General features: G+C 36.9%; 1 protein-coding gene across 1 annotated transcript; it reads left to right on the plus strand.

The window, feature by feature from the left end:
- The first annotated feature begins 73 nt into the window (after positions 1-73).
- On the plus strand, positions 74-27,740 carry LOC125074699 (serine protease snake-like). Its single transcript, XM_047686096.1, has 10 exons — positions 74-376; positions 1,977-2,077; positions 12,217-12,314; positions 13,274-13,410; positions 20,299-20,450; positions 20,822-20,931; positions 22,259-22,411; positions 23,315-23,444; positions 23,653-23,784; positions 26,674-27,740. The coding sequence occupies exons 1-10, from the start codon at positions 310-312 to the stop codon at positions 26,839-26,841; spliced, it is 1,248 nt and encodes a 415-aa protein (XP_047542052.1). The 5' UTR covers positions 74-309; the 3' UTR covers positions 26,842-27,740.
- The last annotated feature ends 69 nt before the right edge of the window (positions 27,741-27,809 follow it).

A 27,809-nucleotide genomic window follows, 5' to 3' on the forward strand; every position in this document is an offset into this window, starting at 1 on the left:
TTATATGGAGGCATTATTACTGCAGCTATGTTTTCGCAGTTCCTCACTACGGGCTTATTATTTAGTTTAGTGACAATCACTGTGTAGGTTGCACGTATTTTCCTGTTGTACTTTTTTATTTAAAAAAAAAAACATTTAAGTCGATTACATACCTGTGGCAGTACGATTTCAAGTATTAAAAATTAGTATTTTATCTGTGCTAATTAGTTCGCGCGAAAAGTGCTTGTCAAATGTGTTAACTAACAATATTTAGTTTGTTTTTGCAAATTAGTACAAGAAAATTACAGAGTATTTATATTTATATATAGTATGCATTGTAAAGTGTTCATAAGTTATATTTTCTTGTTTGTTATACAAACGAACGGACAATATGAAGGTACGTAATGTGTTTTTTAAGCAATTTTTAAACTAATATAAAAAAAAACAAATACATCTATTAATTCAAAGATCGGTCAAATGATTAATAAGTTTAATAAGATAATTTTCCTCTATTACTGTAACTACCAGGGATGAATTTTATTCTTCTATTATTCGTAACCGTAACTGAGACCGAAAAAGAAAAGTTTTTGCAGGAATAATAATGGAATAATAATGATAATACTACTTATCATAATACTGAAAAGAGTCTTATTAATATACTGTAATTTTTTCTTTTACAATTATTTGAACCCGAAATCATCGGTTAAGATGCACGCGTTCTAACCACGGGGCAATCTCAGCTCGAAATCATGACACAGTATAAAACAAAGTCGCTTACCGCTGTCTGTCCCTGCGTATGCTTAGATCTTTAAAATTATACAACGGATTTTGATGCGGTTTTTTTAAATAGATAGATTGTTTCAAGAGGAAGGTTTATATGTATATTACATGCACAATATAGTAGAGAAACTATGATAATTGTAGAGGTTTCTGAAGTGATGTCGTAAATAAACACATTTTTTGCGCCTCCATTGCAAATGCTAGCTCAATCCTCAAAATAATGTCCTACAGTACTGTACACCTTAAAAAGGTCTATCTCTTGGGGATAACCCACAATAACTATTTTTTATTCTTTACTTTTTACGAGAAATAATGGCTTATTTTCGAAGCGATTTTAAGCTATACAGCATTAATCCTCATCTAATTAAAAATAAAATAAGCGTGCTCGGCGGTGAAAGAATACATCGCGAGGAAACCTACATGTGTCTAATTTCAACGAAATTCTGCCACATGTGTATTCCACCAACCCGCATTGGAGCAGCGTGGTGGATACCTTCTTCTCAAATTAGCCTAGCAATAGAAAATTTACAGGCTGTTTCTGTTATGTTATGTTAACTTTATTTTATAAATACATCAGCTAAGTTTCCACTGATACTACGAATAAGTAACTCTCTAAACCACACAAAGAATTTGATGAACTTTTGTATGAAGCAAGCTTTAACCTCAAAGGAAGACAATTACGTATACTCTATTCCAACCATAACAGGAAAACAGCCATATAAACAACATTTGACAGCAAATTGACGCGATATCATTGGTCGAGAGCTTGATTAGTCGATGATATTCACTATGGATTTACGGAATTTTTACCGAAATTTTGGAAGTAGAATTTAAGTAGGTATGTCGATGTACGTAAATCTATGGTTTGTTTATCTTTTTTCTTACTTCCATTGGAAAGGCTTTATACTTTTTTATACCTAAAACCAACAACCGACCCCTCCTCCCCCTTTAATACGGGAATAATAGTTTCTAATATGAATATAACGATATTCATAAAAGTATAAGCATTTTATTAAATTTTCAATGCTTTAAATTTCGAGTTATTAAGGCATACGAGCGAGACGTGAAACATGCAACGTAACGTAACCTCGTCAGTACGGAAAGTAAAAGAATTCAATGGTCAAACGGCGTCTTTTTGGGTTATAGGTTGGAATTATATAGATTCATATTTACAAAAAAAAGTTATACGACATTTTATTATTTGTGTATTTTTCCAGGTGAAAGATGTACACATAAAGGCTCTGTGGGTGTATGTACGAACTTACGGAACTGCAAGTCCGCTGTTGATGACATCAAGAATCGCAGAGGAAATCCTGGTGTAAGTAACTTAAAACATATCTTAACAGACGCACAGTAATCTCTTTTATGTATAAAGACTAGCCGGCCGCCCGGCTTCGTTCGTCTTCAGTTTGTTAATGAAGGAATTGATATGATAAAAATTAATTGCGTAAGTAGCCCCTTCCGCTTCGCACCAATGCATAAAAACAATCGTATGAAAATTGACATCTGTATTATGATGATTGGTCTTAAATTGCGATGTCAAATATGCGGGTATAAAATATATATGTATAATGGAAAGCCATCTAAACGATCACTATTGTCGTCCGACATGTTTATTTTACTAATTCAGTCTATACCAAGACCGAGAGATCAAGAGCCTCACTCAACAAAGGAACACACTCTCATTGTTTATTTACGGGCTAACCGTTAGCCTTCCTATGACATTAAAAAAAACTACAAGAGTTTTAACATTGTAATTCCCAAACTTGGTTCCGTATGGGCAATATTTAAAATTAACAGCGCCTATGGTCAGCGGTGATCCGTCCGCCAACTAATACCAAAAAAATCTATTCTTAATAAATGATGGTTTTTTTGTTATAACTTAATGAAATACTTTCAATCAAACCAATATACATACAATTTATAACATAAGCAGCGTGTTTCGGGGAAGGTTTTAGTATATGCAGTGGTATCCCGGTTATCCAGCCCCGGGCTAAACCGGCACCCCTGTATACCGACACGTCTATTATTATTGAATATCTTCTATTGTGCTTGACGCGTTTTTGTGTTTTGATTCTGATCGCTTAGTTTGAATTTGACTACCAGTGATAGCTATCACTTCTTTGTACTTCAGAGTATAAAATATAGAATCTTATCATTGGATATGTAATTGGATGACAAGGTAGTCTTTTGTAAGAAATTCCGGACTATTGGGGTCTCACTCTTAGGCAGTAGGGTACTCTGTAATCCGATAATTTCGATAGTCGGATTACATGTAAGAAATCCCCCCCCCCCCCCCCCGTAAAATAATTCCACTGTAGTATTATTAATTATTAAACAACTCGTTTCGTTTCTCAGTTTAACCCGCTTTCAATTTAGACTATTAACCTGAGAAGCGTGATTTCAATGTTCTTCCTAAAACTATTTCATTAAATACCTATTATTAATCATTATATCAATTAAATCTACATTATTGATATCTTAGCGTCAGTTAAATATAATTCGTCTAATTAAAAATGATTTACTGCATTAATTGATAACATATGCAATTTATAACGAAAAGCCCATCCAAGACGAATCAGTGGTTTTTAATAAAGCGCGGACATCCAAATATACATGATGATGACGTCATCTCATGGCAAATCAACCAACTAGAGCACAAGTGTGTGCACAAGCACAGGTACATTCTCTATTCAGTCGCTCTCCCTTTTACTTGGTTAGGGCTTTGTGCGAACCCATTTGGGTAGTACCACCCACTCATGAGATATTCCGCCGCTAAATAACAATACTCAGTATTGTTGTCAAGTCAAAGTCAAAGTCAAAAATCTTTATTCAATATAGAAGTGTTTGCACTTGCTTATTGATTGTCAAAAATCTACCACCGGTTCGGAATTTAGCACCTCGGACCTGAGAAGAACCGGCGAAAGAAACTCAGCGGGATATATTTTTTTTCATTTTTTTTAACCATTTTCCATGTAGGTACAATGATAAGTATATATTAGTTGTTTAAAACAGCCTGGAGGCGATCATTTCATTCCCAAGGTGTGCAGTCAACTAAAAAGTCATTAGTGTTGTAATATCCTTTAGCACACAAACGCTCTTTAACGACTCTTTTGAATTTTATAATTGAATAATTTTGAACGTTTTCTGGGATCCTGTTGTAAAAACGTATACATTGCCCCAAAAAAGAGTTACTAACCCTGTGTAATCGGGTACTTGGAGTAACAAGTTTATTCTTGTTCCTAGTGTTAATAGAATGTACGTCACAATTTCTGGGAAAATCATTTATGTTTTTGCGTACATACATAACATTATCAAAAACAAATTGAGAAGCGACAGTCATTATTTTAATTTCTTTAAATTTACCTCTTAACGAATCTTTTGGGACCAGGTTATAAATTGCACGAATAGCCCTCTTCTGCAGTACAAAAATAGTATTAATGTCAGCTGCATTACCCCAGAGTAGGATGCCATACGACATTATACTATGGAAATAACTGAAGTACACAAGGCGTGCCGTATCCACATCAGTCAAAAGTCTATTTTTTTTTACCGCATAGGCTGCAGAGCTAAGTCTATTCGCCAATTTATCTATATGGGGGCCCCATTGGAGCTTAGAGTCTATTGTCATACCAAGGAACTCTGTTGATTCTAAAACATCTAATGCTTCCCCGTTTAAACGTACACTCGTTTTGACACATCTTACATTGGGAGTAGTGAATTTAATACATTTAGTCTTTTTACTATTTAACATTAAATTATTAACACTAAACCAATTTACTATTTCAGAGAGAGTATTGTTCACATCGTCATATATTGAAAGACGTCTTTTTATTTTAAAAATTAAAGAAGTATCATCAGCAAACAATACTATCTCGAGTTTATCACCTAGGAGATGTGGCAGGTCATTTATATAAACAAGGAAGAGAAATGGTCCAAGAATTGATCCTTGAGGGACCCCCACAGTAACTGGAGACCCGGGAGATCTCTTTCCATTTACATCAACCCTCTGAATGCGATTGCTCAGATACGAAATCAGAAGACTGAGTGCAGTGTCCCTAATTCCATAATGACGTAGCTTCCTGACCAAAGTTTCGTGTTGCACACAATCAAAGGCCTTAGATAAATCACAAAATATCCCTAAGGCATCCTGTGACTCCTCCCAGGCCCTGTAAATATTTTTAACGAGCTCAACACCAGCGTCAGTTGTCGAGCGACCCCTTGTAAATCCAAATTGTTTCTTGTGTAGCAACTTGTTATTGTTAAAATGTACTAGCATTTGATTTAGTAACAACTTTTCAAAGATCTTGCTAAGAGTTGGTAGTACAGAGATGGGCCTATAGTTGTTGGGGTCTGATGTACTACCTGATTTAAATATTGGTAATACTCTACTATGTTTCATGAGGTCAGGAAACACGCCACTAAGGACACATTTATTAAATATAGTGACAAGGTAGGGTGCGATTACATCAATTATTGAATTGACTACCTTGACAGAGATCCCCCACAGATCGGCCGTTTTCTTAATATCTAGTGATCTGAAGGAACTTATTACATCACTTACACTTACTGTATTAAATTTAAAGCTAATATTACATTCTTCCACATGGTTTTTTAATAATGATTCAGCAACGGTAGGAGAGGAATTTAATGAGTTAGTTGTCGAAAATGGAATGTCAGCAAAAAAATTTTCAAAACATTTGCAACATCCCGATCTGAGGAAAATAAATTGTCAATAGATAAGCTAAAGTCGGAGATGTTATTTTTGACTCTTCCAGTTTCACAATTAATAATTTTCCATGTCATTTTAATTTTATCAGGTGCCTCAATAATTTTTTTTTTTATATGCAATGATTTAGCTGTATGACATACACGTTTGAATAGTTTAGAGTAGGCACTAACATAACTGATAAATGAAAAAGACCGGTTGTATGATCTTTCACTATAAAGTTCATACAACCTCTGCCTACTCTTGTGAATTCCGACAGTCGCCCAATCATTAAATTTAAGAAAATTCCTAGAATAGACTGTTATGTTATGTTGTGTTCTGGTTATCGTCTAAAAGACTTTTATCGTCCCGACCTGGAGTATGAGTATGAGTAGAACGTAACGAACATAAAAATCGGCTTACGCTATTAATATATAAGATATATGAGTTCCCTGTTAAAAATATTTTCCCGTCAAATGTTAATGGACATTTTACATAAACGCGTTTTCGAAACTTGAACGACAACTGTCCCGTTAACAAAACTTGTACCATTAAGGTATTATCAACAGAATTGCACTTGTAAAGTCAACGTCTGAAACCAAAATGGCCTAACTTAAAAATTAAAATTTTTTTTTTTATTCATAATATTTAGTTGTTCACATAACCTGACTTAATACTTAGTATAACTACTATAGTATAAAATACCTCATGAATGTGATTTGAACTTACACGTGCTTAATTCGTGTTTATAATTCATCCCATTTACTTGGTGGTAGGGCTTTCTGCAAGGTAACACCTACTCATCAGATATTCTGCAGCCAAGCAGCCATACTTGGTATTGTTGTATTCCGGTTTGAAGGGTGGGTGAGTCAGTGTAATTACAGGCACAAGGGACATAATATCATATTTTCCAAGGTTGGTGGCACATTGGCGAAATAAGGGATGGTTAATATTTGTAACAGCACCAACGTCTATGGGCGGTGGTGACCACGTAAAATCAGGTGGCCCATTTGCCGGTCGGCCTACCTATAACATAAAAACAAATCTTGTGTTCGGCGGTGAAGAAAAGCAAGTGGTAATATAGTATCACTTGTATCCACAAACCCGCATAAAGCAATGTGGTGTAGTCTGCTCCGAACCACAAAAAGTATCAGTCTTAGTTCATTCGTGGGCTCTTTACAATGAATTGCTGCCGACTTATTAGCCCTAAGAGCTATTAGCGCTTCAAATATACTTCTCACATTACAAATCACGCGTATCATCACGTATCACTGAGGTCTGTCAACGTTTCACGAGTGAAATACGAAGCGAATTCATACAGAATCTCACTGCTAGGTTCAATGAGTGGTCTTATATTAAGTTAATAGATAAAAAAAAAATCAGGTCGGTGGTAAGTTCTCACTACCGCCTATTAGCCATTCCGCCACTAAACTTGTAGACTAAAATGTTATGCCCCTTGTGAATTTTACACTAGCTCACTCACCGCAACACATTACTATTAAGTAATACTATTTGCCGGTAGAATATCTGTTAATTGAATGAGTACGCGTACGCGAACATCTTAACCGATGATTTCCGGTTCAAACCCAGACAAGCACCACTGAATTTTCATGTGCTCAATTTGTGTTTATAATTCATCTCATGCTCGGCGGTGAAGGAAAATATCGTGAGGAAATCTGCGTGTGTCTAATTTCAACGAAATTCTGCCATATGTGTATTCCACCAACCCGCATTGGAGCAGTGTGGTTTAAAGTGATCCAAATCTTTTCCTCAAAGGGAGAGGAGGCCTTAGCCCAGCAGTGGGAAATTTACAGGCTGTTAATGAATGATACCTTACCGAGACGCACTTATACAAAACCTACCAAGTAATTATAATAAATTTATTATTTTTTTGTTAGTTGAAAAACGTCAGCTATGCCTGTTGGCTTTAAAGGAATGAATCACCGTTGGGATGTGGGTTGTGGGTTTTACCAATGACATTCAGACAACTATATAATTAACAACTTGTATAGCATTTAAAACGGTTTACAAACTAATCATTTTATGTTTTCCTCATATATATGTTTATATAATATGTTTGTTAAAGTGTTTGTTATAATTAAGGTCACCCGCGAAACCTCGCGTTTCAAATCAAATAAAAATATACTTTATTCAAGTAGGCTTTTAGAAGTACTTTTGAATCCTCATTTAACAAACTATATTAAGCGAAGCTACCACCGGTTCGGAATGCAGATTCTACCGAGAAGAACCGGCAAGAAACTCCGTAGTTACTCTGTTTCAACATCTAAAAATACAGTCATGTTAGTTAAATTCAATTGTATATGTATGTTATATATCCTGCCTGGAAGTCTTTATCATCTATATAATCTTGTATCAAATAATTTCTTTTCTTCTTCCAATGTATCTTCGGCAAAGTTAAAAATGTCTGCAGAATTTATTATAGAAACGGATACCTTGCCCCAAGAAGGATTTATTGACTTTGCGGAGTCGAAAACTTGGCGTTATAAGCTTATCCTTACTTCTTGTGCACATACAATGATTATCACTGATTTTATCAAAGTGATCGATGTTACTGTGACTATACATAATATTGTTGTAAATATATTGTGACGCAATAGTGAGTATTCCTACTTTGTTAAAATCATCTCGAAGTGAGTCTCTAGCTCCAAGGTTATAAATAGACGGGATTGCTCTCTTGTAAAATAAAAACAGATTCAATGTCTGCAGCATTAGCCCAAAGTAATATGCCATATGACATAATACTGTGAAAATAACCAAATATACTAGACGAGCGGTATCAATATCAGTTAGTTGTCTAACTTTTCTAACCGCATATGCAGCGGAGCTGAGTCTTCCTGTCAGAGACGATACATGAGGACTCTACTGAAGTTTGCAATCCAATGCTATTTCTAAAAACACCGTAGTATCGGCTACATCAAGACGGCCACCGCTTAAAGATATGTACATATATACTAAAATTTTGCTTTCTAACATCTAAAAAATACATATTTTGTTTTTTGAGCATTCAAAACTAAATTATTTACTGTATACCATCCGTGATAATGCACCGTTCACATCGTCAGCAAATAACACTATATAAAAAATACCTTTAACATAGATAGGAAGATCATTTATATATACTAGAAATATAAAGGGACCCAAAATTGATCCTTGTGGAACTCCCACATTTAACGTAGATCCAGAAGACTTTATACCATTAGTAAAAACTTGCTGGACTCTTTGACTTAAATATGAAGCAATGAGATCAAGAGCTTTACCTTTAATACCTTAGTATTTGAGCTTATAAAGAAGCGTCTCGTGTTCTACTCAATCAAATGCTTTAGACAAATCACAGAATATTCCAATAGCATTCAGGACTTCATGGTTTAACTACATAGTATAAAATAAAGTCGCTTCCCATCTGTACGCTTAGATCTTTTAAACTACGCAACGGATTTTGATGCGGTTTCTATCAATAAACAGATTGATTCAAGAGGAAGGTTTATATGTATAATGTATGTTATAGTACAGAAATACTGAGAATTTCAACTTACCTAGTCGTTAAAAAGAATGATTTTTGTTTTTATTGTACGTATAAAGTCGGAATGTATATATATTTGTTAAATATAATATATTACTAAGGTTCTTGTTGAGATGTATCAGTAATATACGCTTAATTTATCCTTACAATATTAATTAAAATTAATCTCAAGTGTAATTCCTAATTAAATTTAAAACTTAAACAATAATTGAAGTCATAGTCGAGTAAAACAATACGATAATTTACCTCAATTAATAAAGTATGGTTTTTTTTTTAATGAACGGTTTTACCAGCGTAACTGCATTTAGTACTTACTACAGAATTTTGTCTCGCTCGCACTTGGGTGAATGTATCGTTGTCTCGTTCAGTATAGTCTGGACACGTCGTGTGAATCAGACGTACATAGCGTATGGCCTTGATACTTCACGACTTCTAAGAACTATTTTATAATGGAAATGATAACAGATCTATTTTTTATTAAAATGAAAAAAAGATCTCACACCTCCTTGAAACGAAGTCGCTTTCGGTGTTTATTAAAACCGTTATGTCGTAGTTTGATTAGTTTTATTTATACATTATAATACGCATTTCAATGGTTTCAACACAAGCTGAGTGGTTTACCAATTTGGTTTACCATCACATTATTTTTGTCTTTTGTTACTTTATATTATTTTGTTAATGATTTGTACAACGTGTATGTCCAAATAAAGATTTATTTGATTTGATTTAAATATCTTTAGTACGAGTCAAATATTTAATTAAACGTAACATAAATAATACAAAACATAAAAGAATTTGTATAAAATTATCAAATACTATCATTTGAGTTAAAAAATATTGACATATATCTAAGGATTATTTTCTAAAAAACGGTATCGATATGTTTTGCCCTTCCCTAAGACCGATTCGTATACTGTGACCGATAACGCATGATACCTTCATACACTCTCATGATCCCCCTCCAGTTTCCTATGTGTGCGTGTAACATCTATGTAATTTATAAACGCAAAATACCACTTCGTTGATATACAGGAAAAATAATAATTCAACAGTATGTATTGGAGCCGAGATGGCCCAGTGGTTAGAACGCGTGCATCTTAACCGATGATTTCTAAAAAAAAAAATGTATTGAAATATCAATATTGTAAAGAGTTATTTGTTTGTTTGTATGCAAGGTGTATACTCCGTAAAAATTAAACCAATCATAACAAAATCACTGGTACAAATCTAAATTAATCCTGCGGGTTTTCGGGTATACATTATATTTAAAGAATATCATTTTCTTTATTAATAAATTGCACCAGTGCGAAGACGGGGCAGGTTACTAGTTATAAATAAAGATATTAATCAAGAACCGGTAGTATTGCACAATATAGCTGAGCTATTAGGGACCCTTCATGTATTATGTAAGACTATTTTCGCTTATTACGAAATCTATCCAAACTCCGAGCGAAAATCCGAGCGAACCTCGACAATCGAACCTTTTTCGTATAATTTTAATGTTTTTAACTTTGCGCATTTTTTTGATCTTACGTAAGAACTATCGAGACTCCTTCCCACCCCCTTGAAAGAAAACATAAGGCATGGTCGACCCCCCCCCCCCCCCTTAATCGTCTTACGTAATAAATAAATGGTCCCTTAGCAAATCGCATGGATAACTTCTTTTTTATAAATATTGGACAACATCACATACATTACTCTGATCCCAATGTAGGTAGCTAAAGCACTTGTGTTATGGAAAATCAGAAGTAACGACGGTACCACAAACACCCAGACCCAAGACAACATACAAGAACTTTTTTTTCTATACCGACTCGGCCGGGAATCGAACTCGGATTGGCCTACCAATGAAAACCGGTGTACACACTTAAATCTAATACTTAAATCTATGGTTTGTTTATTTTAGCTATACAAAGTTTTCCTACCAGCTCTCAATGTAGAATATATATTCAGAATTAATCCTATTAAACAATTTAATAGTTGGAGCCTTAGGTCATGTGTATTGCAATATAGCTGAACTTAAAGGTAGGCAGGTAGACTCCATCCATTGGGAATTCTTGCGCAATCGTTCTTGTGAAGAGGTTGGGAATTTGGATGTACATAGGTTAGGTTTGGTTACTTGGTGGTAGGGCTATGTCTAAGTCCGCCTGGGTAGGTACCACCCACTCATCAGATATTCTACCGCCAAACAGCAGTACTCGGTATTGTTGTGTTTCGGTTTGAAGGGTGAGCGAGCCAGTGTAACTACAGGAACAAGAGACATAACATCTCAGTTCCCAGGGTCGGTGGCGCACTGGCGATATAAGGAATGGTTAATATTTCTTACAGCGCCATTGTGTATGGGTTGATGGATACTTACTACCTTATTTACAGCACACAAAACTGCTCATAAAGTCTTCTCGAATAAAGTTTATTTTGATTCCATCGATGCCATTTCTTATTTCAATTTGAGGCGAGGCGCTTTAAAACATTCGTTGATAAAACTTATTACATTTAGAAGGTCGTATCTCCTTAACCGGTTTTTTGATAAACATCATTCGAGTGTGTTTCTTAAAACGAAATAAATCGACTTGCTAAGGTGCGTTGCATTGCGTTCTAAGGCGATTTTAAGCGAGAAGCGTCGTTCGTGACGACTAAGCGCCTCACATGGTCAAGTCCGTTCAAACTACTGAGATTATTGCCGGTTCTTCTCGGTAGAATTTACATTCCGAGCTGGTGGTACCTTTATGCATATAATACTCATGCGGTTCTTCTCGTTGAGCTCGAGTCTCGGGAAGGTCGTAAATCTGATGATACTCTGCCTGAGAACTCCCCAAACATGTCGGGATGCCATCCCGGATTAAGAAAGTGCATGTTTGTTAACGCACTTGTACACTACATTGAATCCTTTATTCAAAATAATTATTAAGGCCTTAACTATAAACAAATAAGAATTAAAAATATTTACTGTACATCATGACCTTGGAATGGAAGCAAGAATGCTAGCAGAATTCCGTTGAATCGCAATACGGATCCTCTGGGCAAATATTGAACCAGCCCTCCTGTCACCAGTGGAGGCAATAAGGCGAGGTGTTGTTCTTTAATGAAGGTACAATGATATTTTCAAAATGGAATGTATCATTATTATTAAATTAGCGTTTTCAATTATATTTAAGTATTAATTTATCTCATGCAAAACTTATTTATTGTATGTTTGTTCTTGTTGAAGGTATGTTCGTTCTTAGGCCTCGAAACCATTGTGTGCTGTATGGAAAAGCGTAACCCAACTACTTACCGACCACCTGTTGCCACTACGAGTACTAAGAGGTGAGTTATATCATATGGAAACCTATAGATCCAGGTTTTTATAACATATATAGGCAAAAGTACTACTGAGTTTCTTGCCGGTTCTTCTCGGTGGAATCTACATTCCGAACCGGTGGTAGCTTCACTTTAAATAGTTTGTTAAATGACGATTCAAAAGTGCTTGTAAAAGCCTACTTGAATAAAGTACGTTTTGATTTGATTTGATTTGAAATAGGCCAACAGTGGGGCTTTTACGGTTATACCATAGCAACTGTTGCTATCAAATACTTGTTGCGGAGGAATAGTGCCATAACATTGTAAGTCTTAAAACGTCGTAAGTCGAGGACTGTCCGTTATTCATGACCAGCTCAAGGTTACAACTTGTACGCGGCACCACTATTGTGCTCGACGCGTTTTTTGTTTTGTTTCTGATTGCTTATTTTGACATGCGAAAGCGGATATAGATTATTACTTTAGAGTGTAACACAAATAATTTGATCTGAATCATTGGATCTGTAATTTGCCGGATTACAAAGTAATCTTTTGTAAAAAAATTCAGGACTATAGGTTAAAGCAGCACTCTATAATCCGACAAATTCGATAGCCCGACACTGCCAGTCCACTGTAATTGTATTTTCAAGCTATTCGTTTTTTCTGTGATTATAACTAAGACTATATAATATCTTATATAGAATGTTTTCTTTTAATATCCGTAACCGAAACTATCCGTTTAATTTCGTATCCGTATAAACACCCAGAACCGAAATGACATCATACTATCCCTGCTAAGTATTGCTCTTTGGTATTAGAATATCCGATGAGTGGGTGGTACCTACGCAGCCTTACACAAAGCTCTTCCACCAAGTGTGTTTTCCTGTTATTATAATAATACATAGCAACGGAGCATATACTATAAATGACGGCCCCCCCCCTCCCCAATACGCCAAAAAAGAAGTCTCAATGATTATTTTCCATTACAGACCAAATCCGTCTACAGAATATGTACCACCGGTCTATGACTATGTAATGAATGGTGATGCAGACGCTTCACAAGACGGATGCGAAGCGATACCTGCCAACATGACGGCAAAAAAGACCGGTCAAAAGGCGTGGGACAGTAAGTACATGAGACATCCTTGAATTGTTTTAATATCTATATAGTGTACATTACAAAATAACTGATGCAAAGAACCGTCTATTTTTTTTTTTTTTTTTTTTTTTTTTTTTTTTTTTTTTTTTTTTAATTTTGGCTTTTATTTATGCCAAGAGGGCACAGATTATTTCGCCAATGTCACGTGCGATGGAGAAGACACGATGGAGATTGATCGGTGCGGTCGAGATTACAGGCTTAATTTAATTTGAAGGCATAATAGAAGTTGACTCTCTGTTAGCCCATAACCTAAAACAACACAATAATAAATAATTAGATAAACATAAATTATTATTAAGATAACATATATGAACAAACACAAAAATATTTACAACTTAATGTTATTACGCTCAATATATTTACATAAAAATTTACAAAATGGACTGAACACAAACATTAACAAACATTGAACATTAATAGGGCGAGGAGCTTTAGGAGGGAGAACGTCATATAAGGGATGGAGGAGTTTGGGGCAAGAAAACAGTATATGGGATAAGGAACCTTCGTCTAGGCCACATTCACACAAAGAGTGATCTCTGACTCTAATTTTACAAAGATGTATGGGAGTACATGCATGTCCAAGGCGTAGTCGGCAGATAGTTGTGGTGACCCAACGATTAGCTTGCCTGTGAAGAGAAAACCAAGGTCGCCTTGGAATATCTGGTTGTAGAGATGCGTAAAATCTACCTTTAGATTTTGATGAAACTTTCCAAATAGAGTTCCAGGATTTATCCAGATAAGTTTTCGCTAGAGCACAAAAGTCCTGAGATGAATTTTTAAAATGTTCAAGAGAGCCAGTTGTAATAGCAGCTCTAGCGAACGAGTCTGCTGCATCATTATCGGATATACCAGAGTGGCTTGGTATCCAGGCAAGCGATATTTCCAGCCCTTTTTGATGACAGGAAAACAATGCCTCCCTGATCTTAAAGATGATAAAAAATTTTCGCCTACTACGAAACGGATTTTCCTTAATTGCCAACAGACAACTCAAAGAATCTGTCAGAATTACCGTATTTCTGAGGTCATGGGAGTGGGCAAAAAGGATGGCTTCCAAAATCGCAATCGCTTCACCAGAAAAGATGGAAGTTTCAGGAGGGGATTTAAATTGAAGGACAATTTTGAATTTAGGGATCCAACAGGCTGAGCCGACGCAGCTATCAGGGGATAGTTTTGAGGCATCAGTAAATATAAGTAAATGATTTGACCAATTTTGATTAAAAAATCTTTGAAATTTAGAATTTGAATCAGGGGCCCCTTTAATAAGACCAAGATCTGTGATAATAGATGGATTATAGACTAGAGCTCTAAATGGAGTGGAAAAAAGAGGATTTGACTGGAACCTTAAGATAGGATGTGGGAGTTTCGTAAATTTTAAAAAACTGTCTAATAGTAAGGATGGACTTTTGGCGTTCGCCCCAACGCAGAGTTGGGACAATTCGCTTAAACGGGACCAGAGAGGATGAGAGGATAACTGTAATGATTTTACCACAAAACGGTCGCATAAAAATTGTCTTCTCAGTTGGAGTGGAGGATCAACACATTCAACTTGCAGAGCGTTAGTGGGAGAAGTTTTCATAGCTCCTATCATTATCCTAAGGCATTTGTATTGAATTTTATTAATCTTATCAGAAACGGCTTTATTTAGGGGTTCTAAGACAAACAGTCCATAGTCTAAATGACTACGAACTATTGCATTGTACAGTAGTTTAAGAGAATAGGGGTGAGCTCCCCACCAGACTCCTGAGACTGCTCTAAGGACGTTAATGCCCTTTTCACATTTTTTAATAATATGCTCAGAGTGATAAATTCCGTTCAGTTTGTTGTCGAGTATTATGCCTAGAAATTTCGTCTTGTTGACAAAGTTGATTCGTTGATCCCCACAAACCAAGTCAAAGACAGGAATTAGTCTTTTCCGAGTAAAAACAACTGCCTGGGTCTTATCTATTGATAAAGATAAGCCATGGTCAGAGAGCCATAGGTCAAGATAATGCAAAGCAGAGTTTAATCGCAAAGTTAAATTTTGAATAGAAGAAGATTTAAGATATAAAACAATGTCATCGGCATATTGAAGAATGTTACAAAAGTTGTTAACAGACAATTCGAGATCATGGGTATAAATGCTGTAAAGCAGAGGGCTGAGGACTGAACCTTGCGGGAGACCTTTCCAGACAAATCTGGGGGGGAGAATACAATTTTGATGTTTAACTGTAATTGATCTGCAAAATAGCAGATTACATATGAAATGAGTAATCCTCGGAGGGATACTCAGCTGTTGCAGTTTCTGCCTGAGTACCGGAAGAAGAACATTATCATATGCCGAAGAAATATCTAGAAAAACACCCACAAGGTACTCTCCGTTAGAGAAGGCTATTCGAATGTCTGTCGTGAGAATGCTGAGACTATCAAGAGTGCTCAAACCCTTTCGAAAGCCGAATTGAGAGGGTGAGAGAATATTCCTGCTTTCCATTATCCATTCCAAACGGTTTTTTAGGAGATGTTCAGTAACTTTCACTAATGTAGACGATAAAGCAATGGGTCTATAGGAATTTGGATCCAAAGGGCTTTTTCCTGGTTTGAGTATGGGAATAATAATTTGCGACTTCCAAGATTCCGGGACGATTCCTGTTAAGAAAAAAGCATTAATTATATTCAGATAGACGCATTTAGCTTTATCACTGAGGTTTATTATAAAGGAGTAGGGCACGCCATCTTCCCCTGGTGACGAGTCCTTAAGTCCATTTAGAGCTGTGTGTAGCTCAGAGAGTGTAAACGGACTATCCATATCATCTGAGACTGAGGTTGGAGTAAAGTTTATAAAACTATCTTGGCATGGTACAAAGGGAGGAGCAAGTTTGGTAGTAAAATCATTAAGCCATTCGGACGGATTATAGGCGTTTAGGTTTTCTGAATTGAGGGAGCGGCGAAATCTCTTAAGATTTCTCCAAACTGTTTGAGGGGGAGACCGAGGACTAAGGGATTCACAGAAATTGATCCAACCCTGCTTTTTCTTTTTAGAAAATAGTTTTTTAATTTTGGCATCTATACGCTGATATTTGATGAAATTCTGTGTAGTCATAGATGCAGTATATGACTCTTCGGCTTCAGATCTCTGTTGGACCAAGGCATTACATTCTTCATCCCACCAAGGTGGGGAGAAACAAATCTTTTTATTAATATTTTTTTGTGGAAAATGGGTATCAGCGGAGGATTTGATAATATTAAGGAAAAGTTCGTAGTATGCAACAGCATTTTCACCATTTACAAAATCAGGGAGGAGTTCAACATGACATCAACAGAGTTAGAATATGCTAACCAGTTAACGTTCTTAAGTCTATATTTTAGGAGAGGGGATGATTTGGTAGGAGCAATGGATCTGTTGTTTAATGAGAGAAGGATAGGGAAATGGTCACTTCCAAATGTCGATGGAAGGATGTTCCAACATATTTGCGAGGATAGGGAGGGAGATGCTAGGGATAAATCAACAGGAGAATTAGGATTCTGATTAGGATAAACTCTACGAGTAGGCGAACCATCATTGAGAATGCAAAAATTTACATCATCAGCGATATCCACCAACAAGGGAGCAAATCCATCACAGAAATAGGAACCCCATAATGTATGGTGGGCATTAAAATCCCCCATAACAAGAACAGGGCTTGGGAGAGAAGATAAAATGGAATGTAACTCAGGAGCAAGTGAAGGAGTAGGACGGGGAATGTAAATAGATAAAAAGGAAATGTTGAAGGCTTTTATAGCTACAGCATTGATGTGCTGGCTAAAAGGAGGTAAGGGGATTTGGGAGAAGGGAATGGAGTGCCTGATCAAGATGGCACTACCTGCATACCCATCACTTCTGTCATCCCTCAAACAGGTGAAACCTGGAATCCGAAATCGAGAACCGGGAATCAACCATGTCTCAGAGATGGCAATAATGACAGGTTTATACAAATTAATAAGTGAGAGGAGTTCAGGTTTCTTAGGACGGACGCTTTTGCAGTTCCATTGAAGGAATCTGATTGGGGCCATTGTGGAGGATGTTAAATAATTGATTTAGGTCATTGGCAACGTTGGACGGTAAAGGGATTTCATTGCATGTACTGAGGATATTTAAGAGGATTTTTGTGAGTAGTTCCAATAAGTTAGGATTATTATTAGGAGGGGACGGGTTAGCAACATTTAAGGCACAACCATTAGGAGAGGAGGAGGGGCAATTGCCAACTATGGCTTGATGGGCATGTTTATCATACCCCTTCCCTTGAGGAAGTCTAGGGGAGGGAGAGCGGACAATGGTTTGTCTGTATGATTTACTAGGACAGGGGGTGGACTTAGAAGGACCAGGGTTAGTTGGGATGTACGTGGGAACAGAGAACAACTCTTTTGCTACCTCTGCATAGGATCTACGGACACTAGGAAAGCGAGAGGCAGCTTCCATGTAAGAAACATTATCCTGAGACATTACAATTTTAATAGAGTGCTGTCGCGAAAACTCCGGGCAATCTTTATCTGTGGCAAAGTGTTTGCCAGAGCAGTGTAGGCATGTAGCATTATCTTTAACAACCTCACACAACTCACCTGTATGAGATTGGGAACATTTAAAACACCTGGGAGTGGATCTACACTGAGTCTTAATGTGGCCATAACGACAACAGTTCAAGCATATTATAGTGGGGAGATTATAGGTTTCGACAGGGAGGGATGTATGGTAGGAAAAGATTTTACCAGGAAGGGTTTGACCTTTAAAAGTTATAACAACCGATTGAGTTGGAATCCAGGACACAACTCCTTCATTAAAAGTCTTGCGGTTTAGACGTCTCAATTTGATTATATCCCCACATCCATGAGGGAGCTCAATTGACTCCAAGAGATCCTCCATAGACCAATCCACTGGTATGCCTTTTATTAGACCCATTCTGGTAACGTTATATGTGGGTAAACTAGCCTTATACTTGCAGAGATCTAATATTGGGTTTTTAATAAAATTATTTGCCGCTTGTGCTGATGAAAATTGTATTTCTATTTTATTGCGACCAACATTTTTAACACCATCATTAACAATTGAGCCAATCTTGTGATTATGTAAGAATTGTCCGAATTTAATGGCTCGTATCGAAATACCAGCAGCTGGATCAGCAACTTCCCGAGAGACGTGAACTATGAAGGGACCTTTATCGTCATCTGTATAACTTTTAGGGCCATCGATGAAGGATGGATTTACATACACAGTTTGAATAGAAGGACTTGCGGTAGTAGGGTGGACTACTGTTTTCTTAGAGGAGGAAACAAGAGAACATGAGGAATTATCCCCGGAACGTTTGCGAGAGGAGGATGATGAGAGGTCAGTTTGTAATTCTGAGCCCCCAGGATCGGGAGGTTCAGGAGGAGGATCGACATCCATTATAAACTAACTACTGTAACTAAACTAATATACTTTATCTATAATAAAAAACTAAAAAATAACACTTACCGTAACCGAATTATGTTAGTAAAACCCAAAAACCATAAAATCGAACTATTTGCACTGAAAATTAATGAAAGAATCACACAAAGTTATTGGGAAAACACAGATATCTCACTAACACGTGTGTTAACCAAAGCTAACGCAAGCGAAAAAAAACAACCGTCTATTAAATAAGTGTGCGTGACAGCTACGCTTGACAATCGCCAAACGTCAAACGTCAATGTCAAACATAGTATGGGAACATTTTTGTCACGCGTTTGGACCAAAATGAATGATCATGATGATCTCGGGGTACGTGGAGGAGCAGCAAATTTTATTGCTCAAAATTATTTTACAAAGAATATTTTTATCTGTTCGAAATAGGTATTGTTCTGAATTATGCAATTGAATAATGTGCAAACGGTCTACGGTACAATTCGTTTACATAACATAACACAAGCAGCCCGTAAATGTCCCACTGCTGGGATAAAGGCCTCCTCTCCCTTTGAGGAGAGGGTTTGGAGGGGGTTTGGAGCATATTCCACCACGCTGCTCCAATGCGGGTTGGCGGAATACACATGTGGCTGAATTTCGTTGAAATTAGACACATGCAGGTCTCCTCACGATGTTTTCCTTCATCGCCGAGCACGAGATGAATTATAAACACAAATTAAGCACATGAAATTTCAGTGGTGCCTGCCTGGGTTTGAACCCGAAATCATCGGTTAAGATGCACGCGTTCTAACCACTGGGCCATCTCGGCTCTCAATCGTTTAATCGTGTAAAATCACGATGTATAAGTGACGTTACGTTATCGACCTTCCCCCAATGATCTTCTAATTTGTTTTATTTTTTCAACGTCTCGTCTGTATCTTTGAGAAGGACATTGATTAGGCAAATCCTCTCTCTCTTATTTAAGAAGAATTAATTCCACCGAGGTTCTCCAGTACGTGAAGAATACATGCGAAGCAAAATTTATCTGATTCATTTAAGTATCCTCACGATGTCTGTCCTTTTTTATGATGTCGGTACGCGGACTGTATATAGGCAACCTGATGGTAAGTGGTTACCGCCGCCCACAGACTATGGCGCTGTAAGCAGTATTAACCATTCCTTACATCACTAATGCGCCACCAACCTTTGTACTAAGATGTTATGTCCCTTGTGCCTGTAGTTACACTGGCTGACTCACCCTTTAAATCAGAACACAACAATACATACTGAGTACTGCTGTTTGGCGGTGTAATATCTGATGAGTGGGTGGTACCTACTCAGATTTGCACAAAGCCCTACCACCAAGTAAGAATCCTTAATCTTATAGTCCGAAAAATTTACTTTTCGTAGCTATAAAACGGTACCTAACTTAGAAGTTCTAAGTGTTTTTTTCTGTAATGACAATAACGAATTAATCTTTTCAGAGTGCATTGAGTACCAGCATAAGTTAGTCTACCCTTGCGAAAAGGGGGTGGCCCTAATTGGCTCAATGGGTAGAGGTAACAAGTGCAAGCACAACGCCATCGACCTCATCGTTGGTGGTGTTCCTGCTGCATATAAGGAATTTCCTCATATGGTACGTATGATAGCAAAGAGATTTATACTTCAAATTATTAGCGTTCACTTAAATATATTTGTGTGTGTAAATAGACTTTCAAAGCTGAGAACGCATCGTTAAAAAATAATGTCCAATGATTGGTACACGTACACTAGTAAAGTAGTATGACGTTCGGCGAGTGTCAACCGTCACACACCAAGATAGATCTCGTTTGTTTTAGTTCTTTTGTAGTACCACACTCTATCTACTAATATAAATAATCTAAGATTCAAGTTGAAATATCTACATAAAAAATTCCCATTTAATAGAGATCGTTCATTTAAAACAAGCGCTTACAGTAGGCCAATTTTATTTCAGAAGAATGATTGGGGATAAATTTCTCATTCCAGGTACTGTTGGGCTACGAAAAGGAGGATGTGATGGTTTGGCTGTGTGGGGGGACGTTATTGAGCGAACGGTTCATCCTGACAGCGGGACACTGCACTTCCAGCAGGGAATAGTGAGTTTTCCTACGATTTGGGATATGCCCATTTTTTTTTTAATTTGTCAGACTGTTGAATTACATAATGGTAAATGGTCACCATATAACACCACACGTAACAAACACAAATTAGATTTATTATATGTATACATTTTTAAAACCACCGTACAGAATTATAATTTCTCAAATTAACATAGAATAAAACATCTTAACCGATGATTTCGGGTTCAAACCCAGGCACGACTGAATTTTCATGTGCTTAATTTGTGTTTATAATTCATCTCATGCTCGGCGGTGAAGGAAAACATCGTGAGGAAACCTGCATGTGTCTAATTTCAACGAAATTCTGCCACATGTGTATTCTGCCAACCCGCAATGAAGCAGCGTGGTGGAATATGCTCCAAACCTTCTCCTCAAAGGGAGAGGAGGCCTTTAGCCCGGCAGTGGGAAAATTTACAGGCTGCTAATGCTAATAAAATTAACATAATTTATTTATTTACAAATACAAAACTATACATATCATTACAGGACATTTTTGTCCTAATTCGACATTACAGCAGGTTTAACAATATTTAAAATAAGTATCTACGTTATATATGACATAGTCCAAGTGGCTATAGTTGTGAGTTCACTCAGGCTGCAACAAAACAAATCTACCCTGTCGGCTATGACGTTGAGGGTACGTAACCTGCGCGTCAATGACGCCCCCTTGACCAACTTGGTTCGCCCGTTGGGTAGCGTCGACATATTTCAGTATATCCATTTAATAAATAAATATTGGACAACATCACATACATTACTCTGATCCCAATGTAAGTAGCTAAAGCACTTGTGTTATGGAAAATCAGAAGTAACGACGGTACCACAAACACCCAGACCCGAGACAATATAGAAAACTAATGAAGTTTTTCTACATCGACATCTACATGTGATGAGTGAGTGGTACTTAGACGGACTTGCACAAACCCCTACCGCCAAGTATATCTGAGTCATGCGAAGTACGTCTGAATTGCACAGAGTCCTCCGTAAAAATCAAAAATAAACTTTATTCAAGCAAAGGCCTCTATAAGCACGTTCAAATAGTCATTTTATAGACGTAAAGGTACCACCGGTTCGGAATGTAGATTCTACCGAGAATAACCAGCAAGAAACTCAGTAGTTACTCTTTGTCAACGTTTAAAAATACAGTCATGTTAGTTAAATACAATTATATATCCATGTAATGTCTCCTGCCTGGAAGTCAACAAGCATTAACTCCACGCCTTTTTATCATCTATATAATCTTGTATCGAATAATATGTTAATAGTTTGAGTTTGATATACATGTTTATTTTTTTAATTTCAGCGGTAAAGTGAAATACGCCAGAACAGGCGTCCTGAGACGAACCGATCCGTTGGATCCGAGCCGCTTCTACAAGATCCGAAACGTCATCAAGCACCCAGAGTACCTTCCACCGGTGAAGTACAACGATATCGCTCTACTGGAGACGGATAGAGAGTAAGTGTGATGAGCTTATCAGGATTTGGGACACGAAATTTTACCTCCAGCTAAGGTTGCCAGGTCGTCAAATCTAATAACCGGACAGGCCAACTATTTAGTTTGGCAGGAAACCCTACATTATTGAAGATTTTGTATCTCATTATATATTTAACAACCGGACACCGTTTACTTTGTCCGGACACGCAAAAAGCATAACTATGTCCGGCTTTATCCGGACGTCTGCCTACCGTGCCTTGAGAGACCCCCCCCCCCTGTTATTTATGACTTTGAAATAATTGCGGCGAAATTAGTGTCATGTATACCGATGTCGTTACAAATCGAAGAGTCTCATTACCAATATGCAAGTAAGCTGTGTGATTAGAATATATAGCGCGACCTTTTGGATTTAAAAGACGTTTGGTCCGCTGCCAGCGGTGACGTCAGCGGCAAACTCGCGTCGAAGCTCGTGAGACGAGGCTTGTATGTGTGGATTGGGCTCATTGTTTTTAAGATTTTTAGTGTCTCGTCGGTAAAGTAACTAGTTATAAGATCATGAGGTCCAGGGCTTAAAAACCATTTTGGATACATAACTAAAATGATGGGAATCTCCGTCGAAAATTTCAGTAACAAGTTTGAAGTTGAAAGTTTGTGCACTCCCGTGCCTCGGAAAGCACGTGCCTTTTTTAACTTTTCGAAATCTTTGCCTATTCTTGAAAGTAATGAAATTGGCCTGTAATTACGGATTGGGAGCACCAAAGCTTTTTTCCAATGGTCTGGAAATACTCCATCTTTTATAGAACGATTAAAAATCAAATAGAATAAATGTGTACGTGTGGGCGTGAGTGAGACTTAATGTGCGAGGGAGACAGTAGTAGGCAGACAGACAGAGGCAGGCGTATGTAGGTGTGTGTGTGTGCGCAGCATGCAGCTGGACGAGCTGGCGGTGCCGGCGTGCCTGGACGTGGGCGCGCCCAACGCGTACGGGCGCGCGCAGGCGGCGGGCTGGGGCGCCACGCAGAACCGCGGCGCCACCGCCGACCAGCTGCAGAAGGTGCCTCATTCGCTCTTCCGCTCATCCATTCGCTTATATATTTAATCACTTCAAACCGGAACACAACGAAACCAAGCATTGCAATTTGGCGGTTCCCAAGGCGATAAGATCATTTACACGACTGCCTTAAGTTTTGAACTTATTTTCGTCGTTCCACCGCACCATCTCGTCTTTGTATGTGTTTCAGCCCTCAAATTGTGCGTTTCAGGTAATTCTGGAGAAGTTCTCGACACCAGAATGCGCAGAGATGTTCCCACCGGAGCGCAAGCTGCGCAACGGCTTCGATGAGAACACGCAAATATGCTACGGCGACAAGAACATGTCCAAGGACACTTGTCAGGTAATTATTTCCAGGGAAATCTGATAAATGAGAAATTTTTAGTCATGACACACACAACACTAAGTAGTCAAAAGACATACCGATAATTAAAATCAAAATATACTTTATTCAAGTAGGCTTTTACAAGCACTTTTGAATCGTCATTTAACAAACTATTTAAAGTGAAGCTACCACCGGTTTCGGAATGTAGATTCTACCGCGAAGAACCGACAAGAAACTCAGTAGTTATTCTTTTTCAATATTTAAAATACACAGTTAATAAATAATAAAATTATACATGTATATATCACCGTAGAATTATAAATACCGTTAGATTATAATCTATCTCGCGAGATTGTAAACTGCCGAAATATTGTGAACTTAACGAAAACGTCAAATATTTTCATAGTTTATGATATTTCGGTTAGGTTACCTTGTTGTTTATAATTTAATTGAAATAACGCACTTCGATAGATTATAATCTAACGAAAAGTAATGCGTTAAATTATAAGCAGTATGTTACGGTTCACAATCTCGCGAGATAGATTATAATCTAACGGTATTTATAATTCTACGGTGACATATATAAATATATCCAGCCTGGAAGTCAACAAGTATTAGTTCTACGTCTTTCTATCATCTATATAATTTTGTATTATTTGTTCTGAATTTTAGCATTAGCAGCCCGTAAATGTCCCACTGCTGGGATAAAGGCCTCCTCTCCTTTGAGGAGAAGGTTTTGGAGCATATTCCACCACGCTGCTCCAATGCGGGTTGGCGGAATACACATGTGGCAGAATTTCGTTGAAATTAGACACATACAGGTTTCCTCACGATGTTTTCCTTCACCGCCGAGCACGAGATGAATTATAAACACAAATTATTTGTTCTGAATACTATTCTAGTAATACAGAATCAATCAAGAATCAAGAGTTCATCTTGGATATTTCATTGATATAGTTTTAACCGGTAGGGGGCGATGTTTAATAGTTGTATTTAAATCATTGTTTCGTCGAGCACCTCAAAGTATTTCCTTTATTCTTAACATACCAGTGGGTCGCCCGCGATACTTCGTGTTTATCCAACAGATTTTAAGGAATTTCAAAATTTTGACAGGTTATACTACCCGTCCGTTCTCTACCCGTTCTCTACCGTTCTCTACCGTTCTCTACCCGTCCAGTAATTTATTTCAACTCTCTAAAATTAAATAATTAAATCGTAACAATACGCTATTTGACAGTTCCAAAATAAAGTGTCAATTATTGTAATCAGTATATATTATGAGTTTAAAAATGGTTATTTATTAACGAAAGTTAAACAATAATTAATTTATTCAAAAATCCGTAAATACAAATGCATTTTTTTAAACGTTTGTCACGTGACACAATACTCTCCTGATTGGTCGGGCTTACGATGACGTCAGTTGCTTGTTAACCTCGTTTGCCTACTATATGTGGATTATATGTGCCACAAATTACAGGCTAGTGATGTCACCGACCCTATTGCAGCGTCATATTGTCAAAGTAGTAGCGTTTTTGCGCGCTATTTAAATGTGGAATTTATAATTTGATATTTTCAGGATATCTGTACCAGAATTTAAAAAAAAAACAACTTTTACTAGGTTCCTTAAACTCTACTAAATAATATAAAATGGATTTTAAAAATCAATCAAATAGCCAATTTAGTAAATTTCAATCAAGAATCCTCGGAGCTCTTCAAAATGAGACCATAACCGATCTTCTTGTGCAGCTTTCGTCCCATAATCACTGGGACAAAAATCGGCTTACGCTATTAATATAAAGAACATAAAGACTAATACTAGAACTTGGCTGACACGCTACCGCGTTTCTAGATTTCTCTTTACTTACTGACATACTCTGTAATTATAATGGTGGATAAGAGTAACTACTGAGTTTCTTGCCGGTTCTTCTCTGATGGTAGATTTAAATTTAATTCAACTCTGTAACGTAACGATTCATTTCCTCTCATGAGTCGACTTGACGAATGAATATTTAGATTCATTGGTGAACGATTTTTTGGTGAAAATGTACAAAGTTAATTCATTTACATTGTTTCTATGTCTAGATATAATAGTATTAAGCACATGAGAATTTCATAAGAGAGAAATATGTTTGATCTATTGATGGGTTTTAATATAATTTTCAATTTTATTTAACTGGTAACATTTTGTGATGATTTAATTTAAAAAAGAAATAACAACATGATAAGGACATTTGTTTGGATTGGCAAGTTTTTTTTCTCTCAATTCGTAATTATATCTTTCTTTACGTTTGTTACTTTAGAATTCCATTTATGAACCGATTTGAAAAAATATTTTTATGTTTAAGAGGGTTTCCTACTAAGATTATTTATATATAGATACTAGATATCGAATCGGATTCACACTCAGCGTGCAAACAATATGTATGGCAAGCGGACTACCGAGTATATTGTTCCCAGACTAATTAACAAACTACCTTCAGATCTATGTTATAATATTTCAAATAAAAACATTAGGTATAAACTGAAGCAATATTTTTTAGATTTACTTTAAGTGTGTATGTACGTATTTAGATCTGTAGTATAGCGATAGTATTTAAATGTGTAAATTTATAGTGTAGACTATTGATGGCACACGTATAAACCTTAGTGGTTTTTTAGCTGCTATCATTATATTAAATATTGTACTGTCATTTTAAATGGATAAATAAATTTAAAAAAAAAAGATAGTGACGCACTACAAAAAAACTAAAATGAACGAGCCAGCTTTATTATCTTGGTGTGTGACAGCTACGGCTGACACACGCCGAACGTCATACTTTACTAGTGTGTACTTACTGGCCAACAGTCGGTCACTATTTTATTCGACTCAGCTTTGACAGTCCCTAATGAGATGATTTGAATCGCCAGGGGGACAGCGGGGGCCCCCTCCAGCTGAAGCACAAACAGATCCACTGCATGTACACGGTGGTGGGGGTGACGTCGTACGGGCGCGCGTGCGGCGTGGCGGGCGAGCCGGGGATCTACTCGCGCGTGGCGGCCTACGTGCCGTGGATAGAGTCCATCGTGTGGCCCTGAACGCGCCACAGATTGTATATTCGATGTTAATTCATAAATTAAAAAAAAATAGTTTCGTTTCTGAATATTTTAATTTAATTTGCCACAAAAATATGTAAAAAAATAGCTCAATTGTGACTAAAATTATTTTATATAAGACAAGAGATTAAGACTGTAAAAAAAAAAACAAACAATTCATATTCAAAATGGCTTTATTCTTCATATTTACAAATAAGTTTATTTAGAAAAGGTAATCTGTCTAAAGACATTTACATCACAACGGAAAGACGTTGGTTCAAACCGAGGTGTACGACTCGTGAGGGAACCTGCATGTGTCGGATGAATTCTGCCATATTTTATGTGACGGAAGTCGCCATTGATATAACCATAAGAACTAAGAAATTCATCGCAGACTTATCTTGGAAACTAATGACTGGGTACCACCCACTCATCAGATATTCTACCACCAAACATCAGTGCTCAGTATTGATGTGTTCCGGTTTGAAGGGTGAGTGAGCCAGTGTAACTATAAACTCAAGGGACATAACATCTTAGTTCCCAAGGTCGGTGGCGCATTGGTGATGTAAGGAATGGTTAATATTTCTTACAACGCCATTGTCTATGGACGGTGGTGAACTACCTTTCTACCTACCACCTAAATCATTAAACAAAAGTCCCTCACCTCACCTCCACTGGCTCACTCACCTCAAACCGGAACACAACAACACTATGCATTGCTATTTGGCGGTAGATATCTGATGCTTGGTTGTTACCCAGATGCAAGTAATTTAGAGTAAGCTTCACGTCTTCCCAAGACTTTGTCCCACGCGTGGGATAGCTGAGCGGATTAGAATTAGTCAATAAAAGGTTGTTTTATATAAAATAGTAAATAAGGTATAGACGACATTATTGTTTTTATATTTTTTTTTTAATAAAATAATAATAAATATATAATTGTTTTATTTATAAATATTACTGTATAGTCTGTT

The sequence above is a fragment of the Vanessa atalanta genome, chromosome 28 (genome assembly GCF_905147765.1).
Source record: "Vanessa atalanta chromosome 28, ilVanAtal1.2, whole genome shotgun sequence".
Classification (NCBI taxonomy): Eukaryota; Metazoa; Arthropoda; class Insecta; order Lepidoptera; family Nymphalidae; genus Vanessa; species Vanessa atalanta.

Excerpts from the sequence above, each read along its gene's own strand:
- LOC125074699 (XM_047686096.1), top strand. The coding sequence starts at position 310 with ATGCATTGTAAAGTGTTCATAAGTTATATTTTCTTGTTTGTTATACAA. Across the intron at positions 20,451-20,821 it reads ATAAGGAATTTCCTCATATG|GTACTGTTGGGCTACGAAAA; the intron begins GTACGTATGATA and ends TTCTCATTCCAG. Across the intron at positions 20,932-22,258 it reads TGCACTTCCAGCAGGGAATA|CGGTAAAGTGAAATACGCCA; the intron begins GTGAGTTTTCCT and ends TTTTAATTTCAG.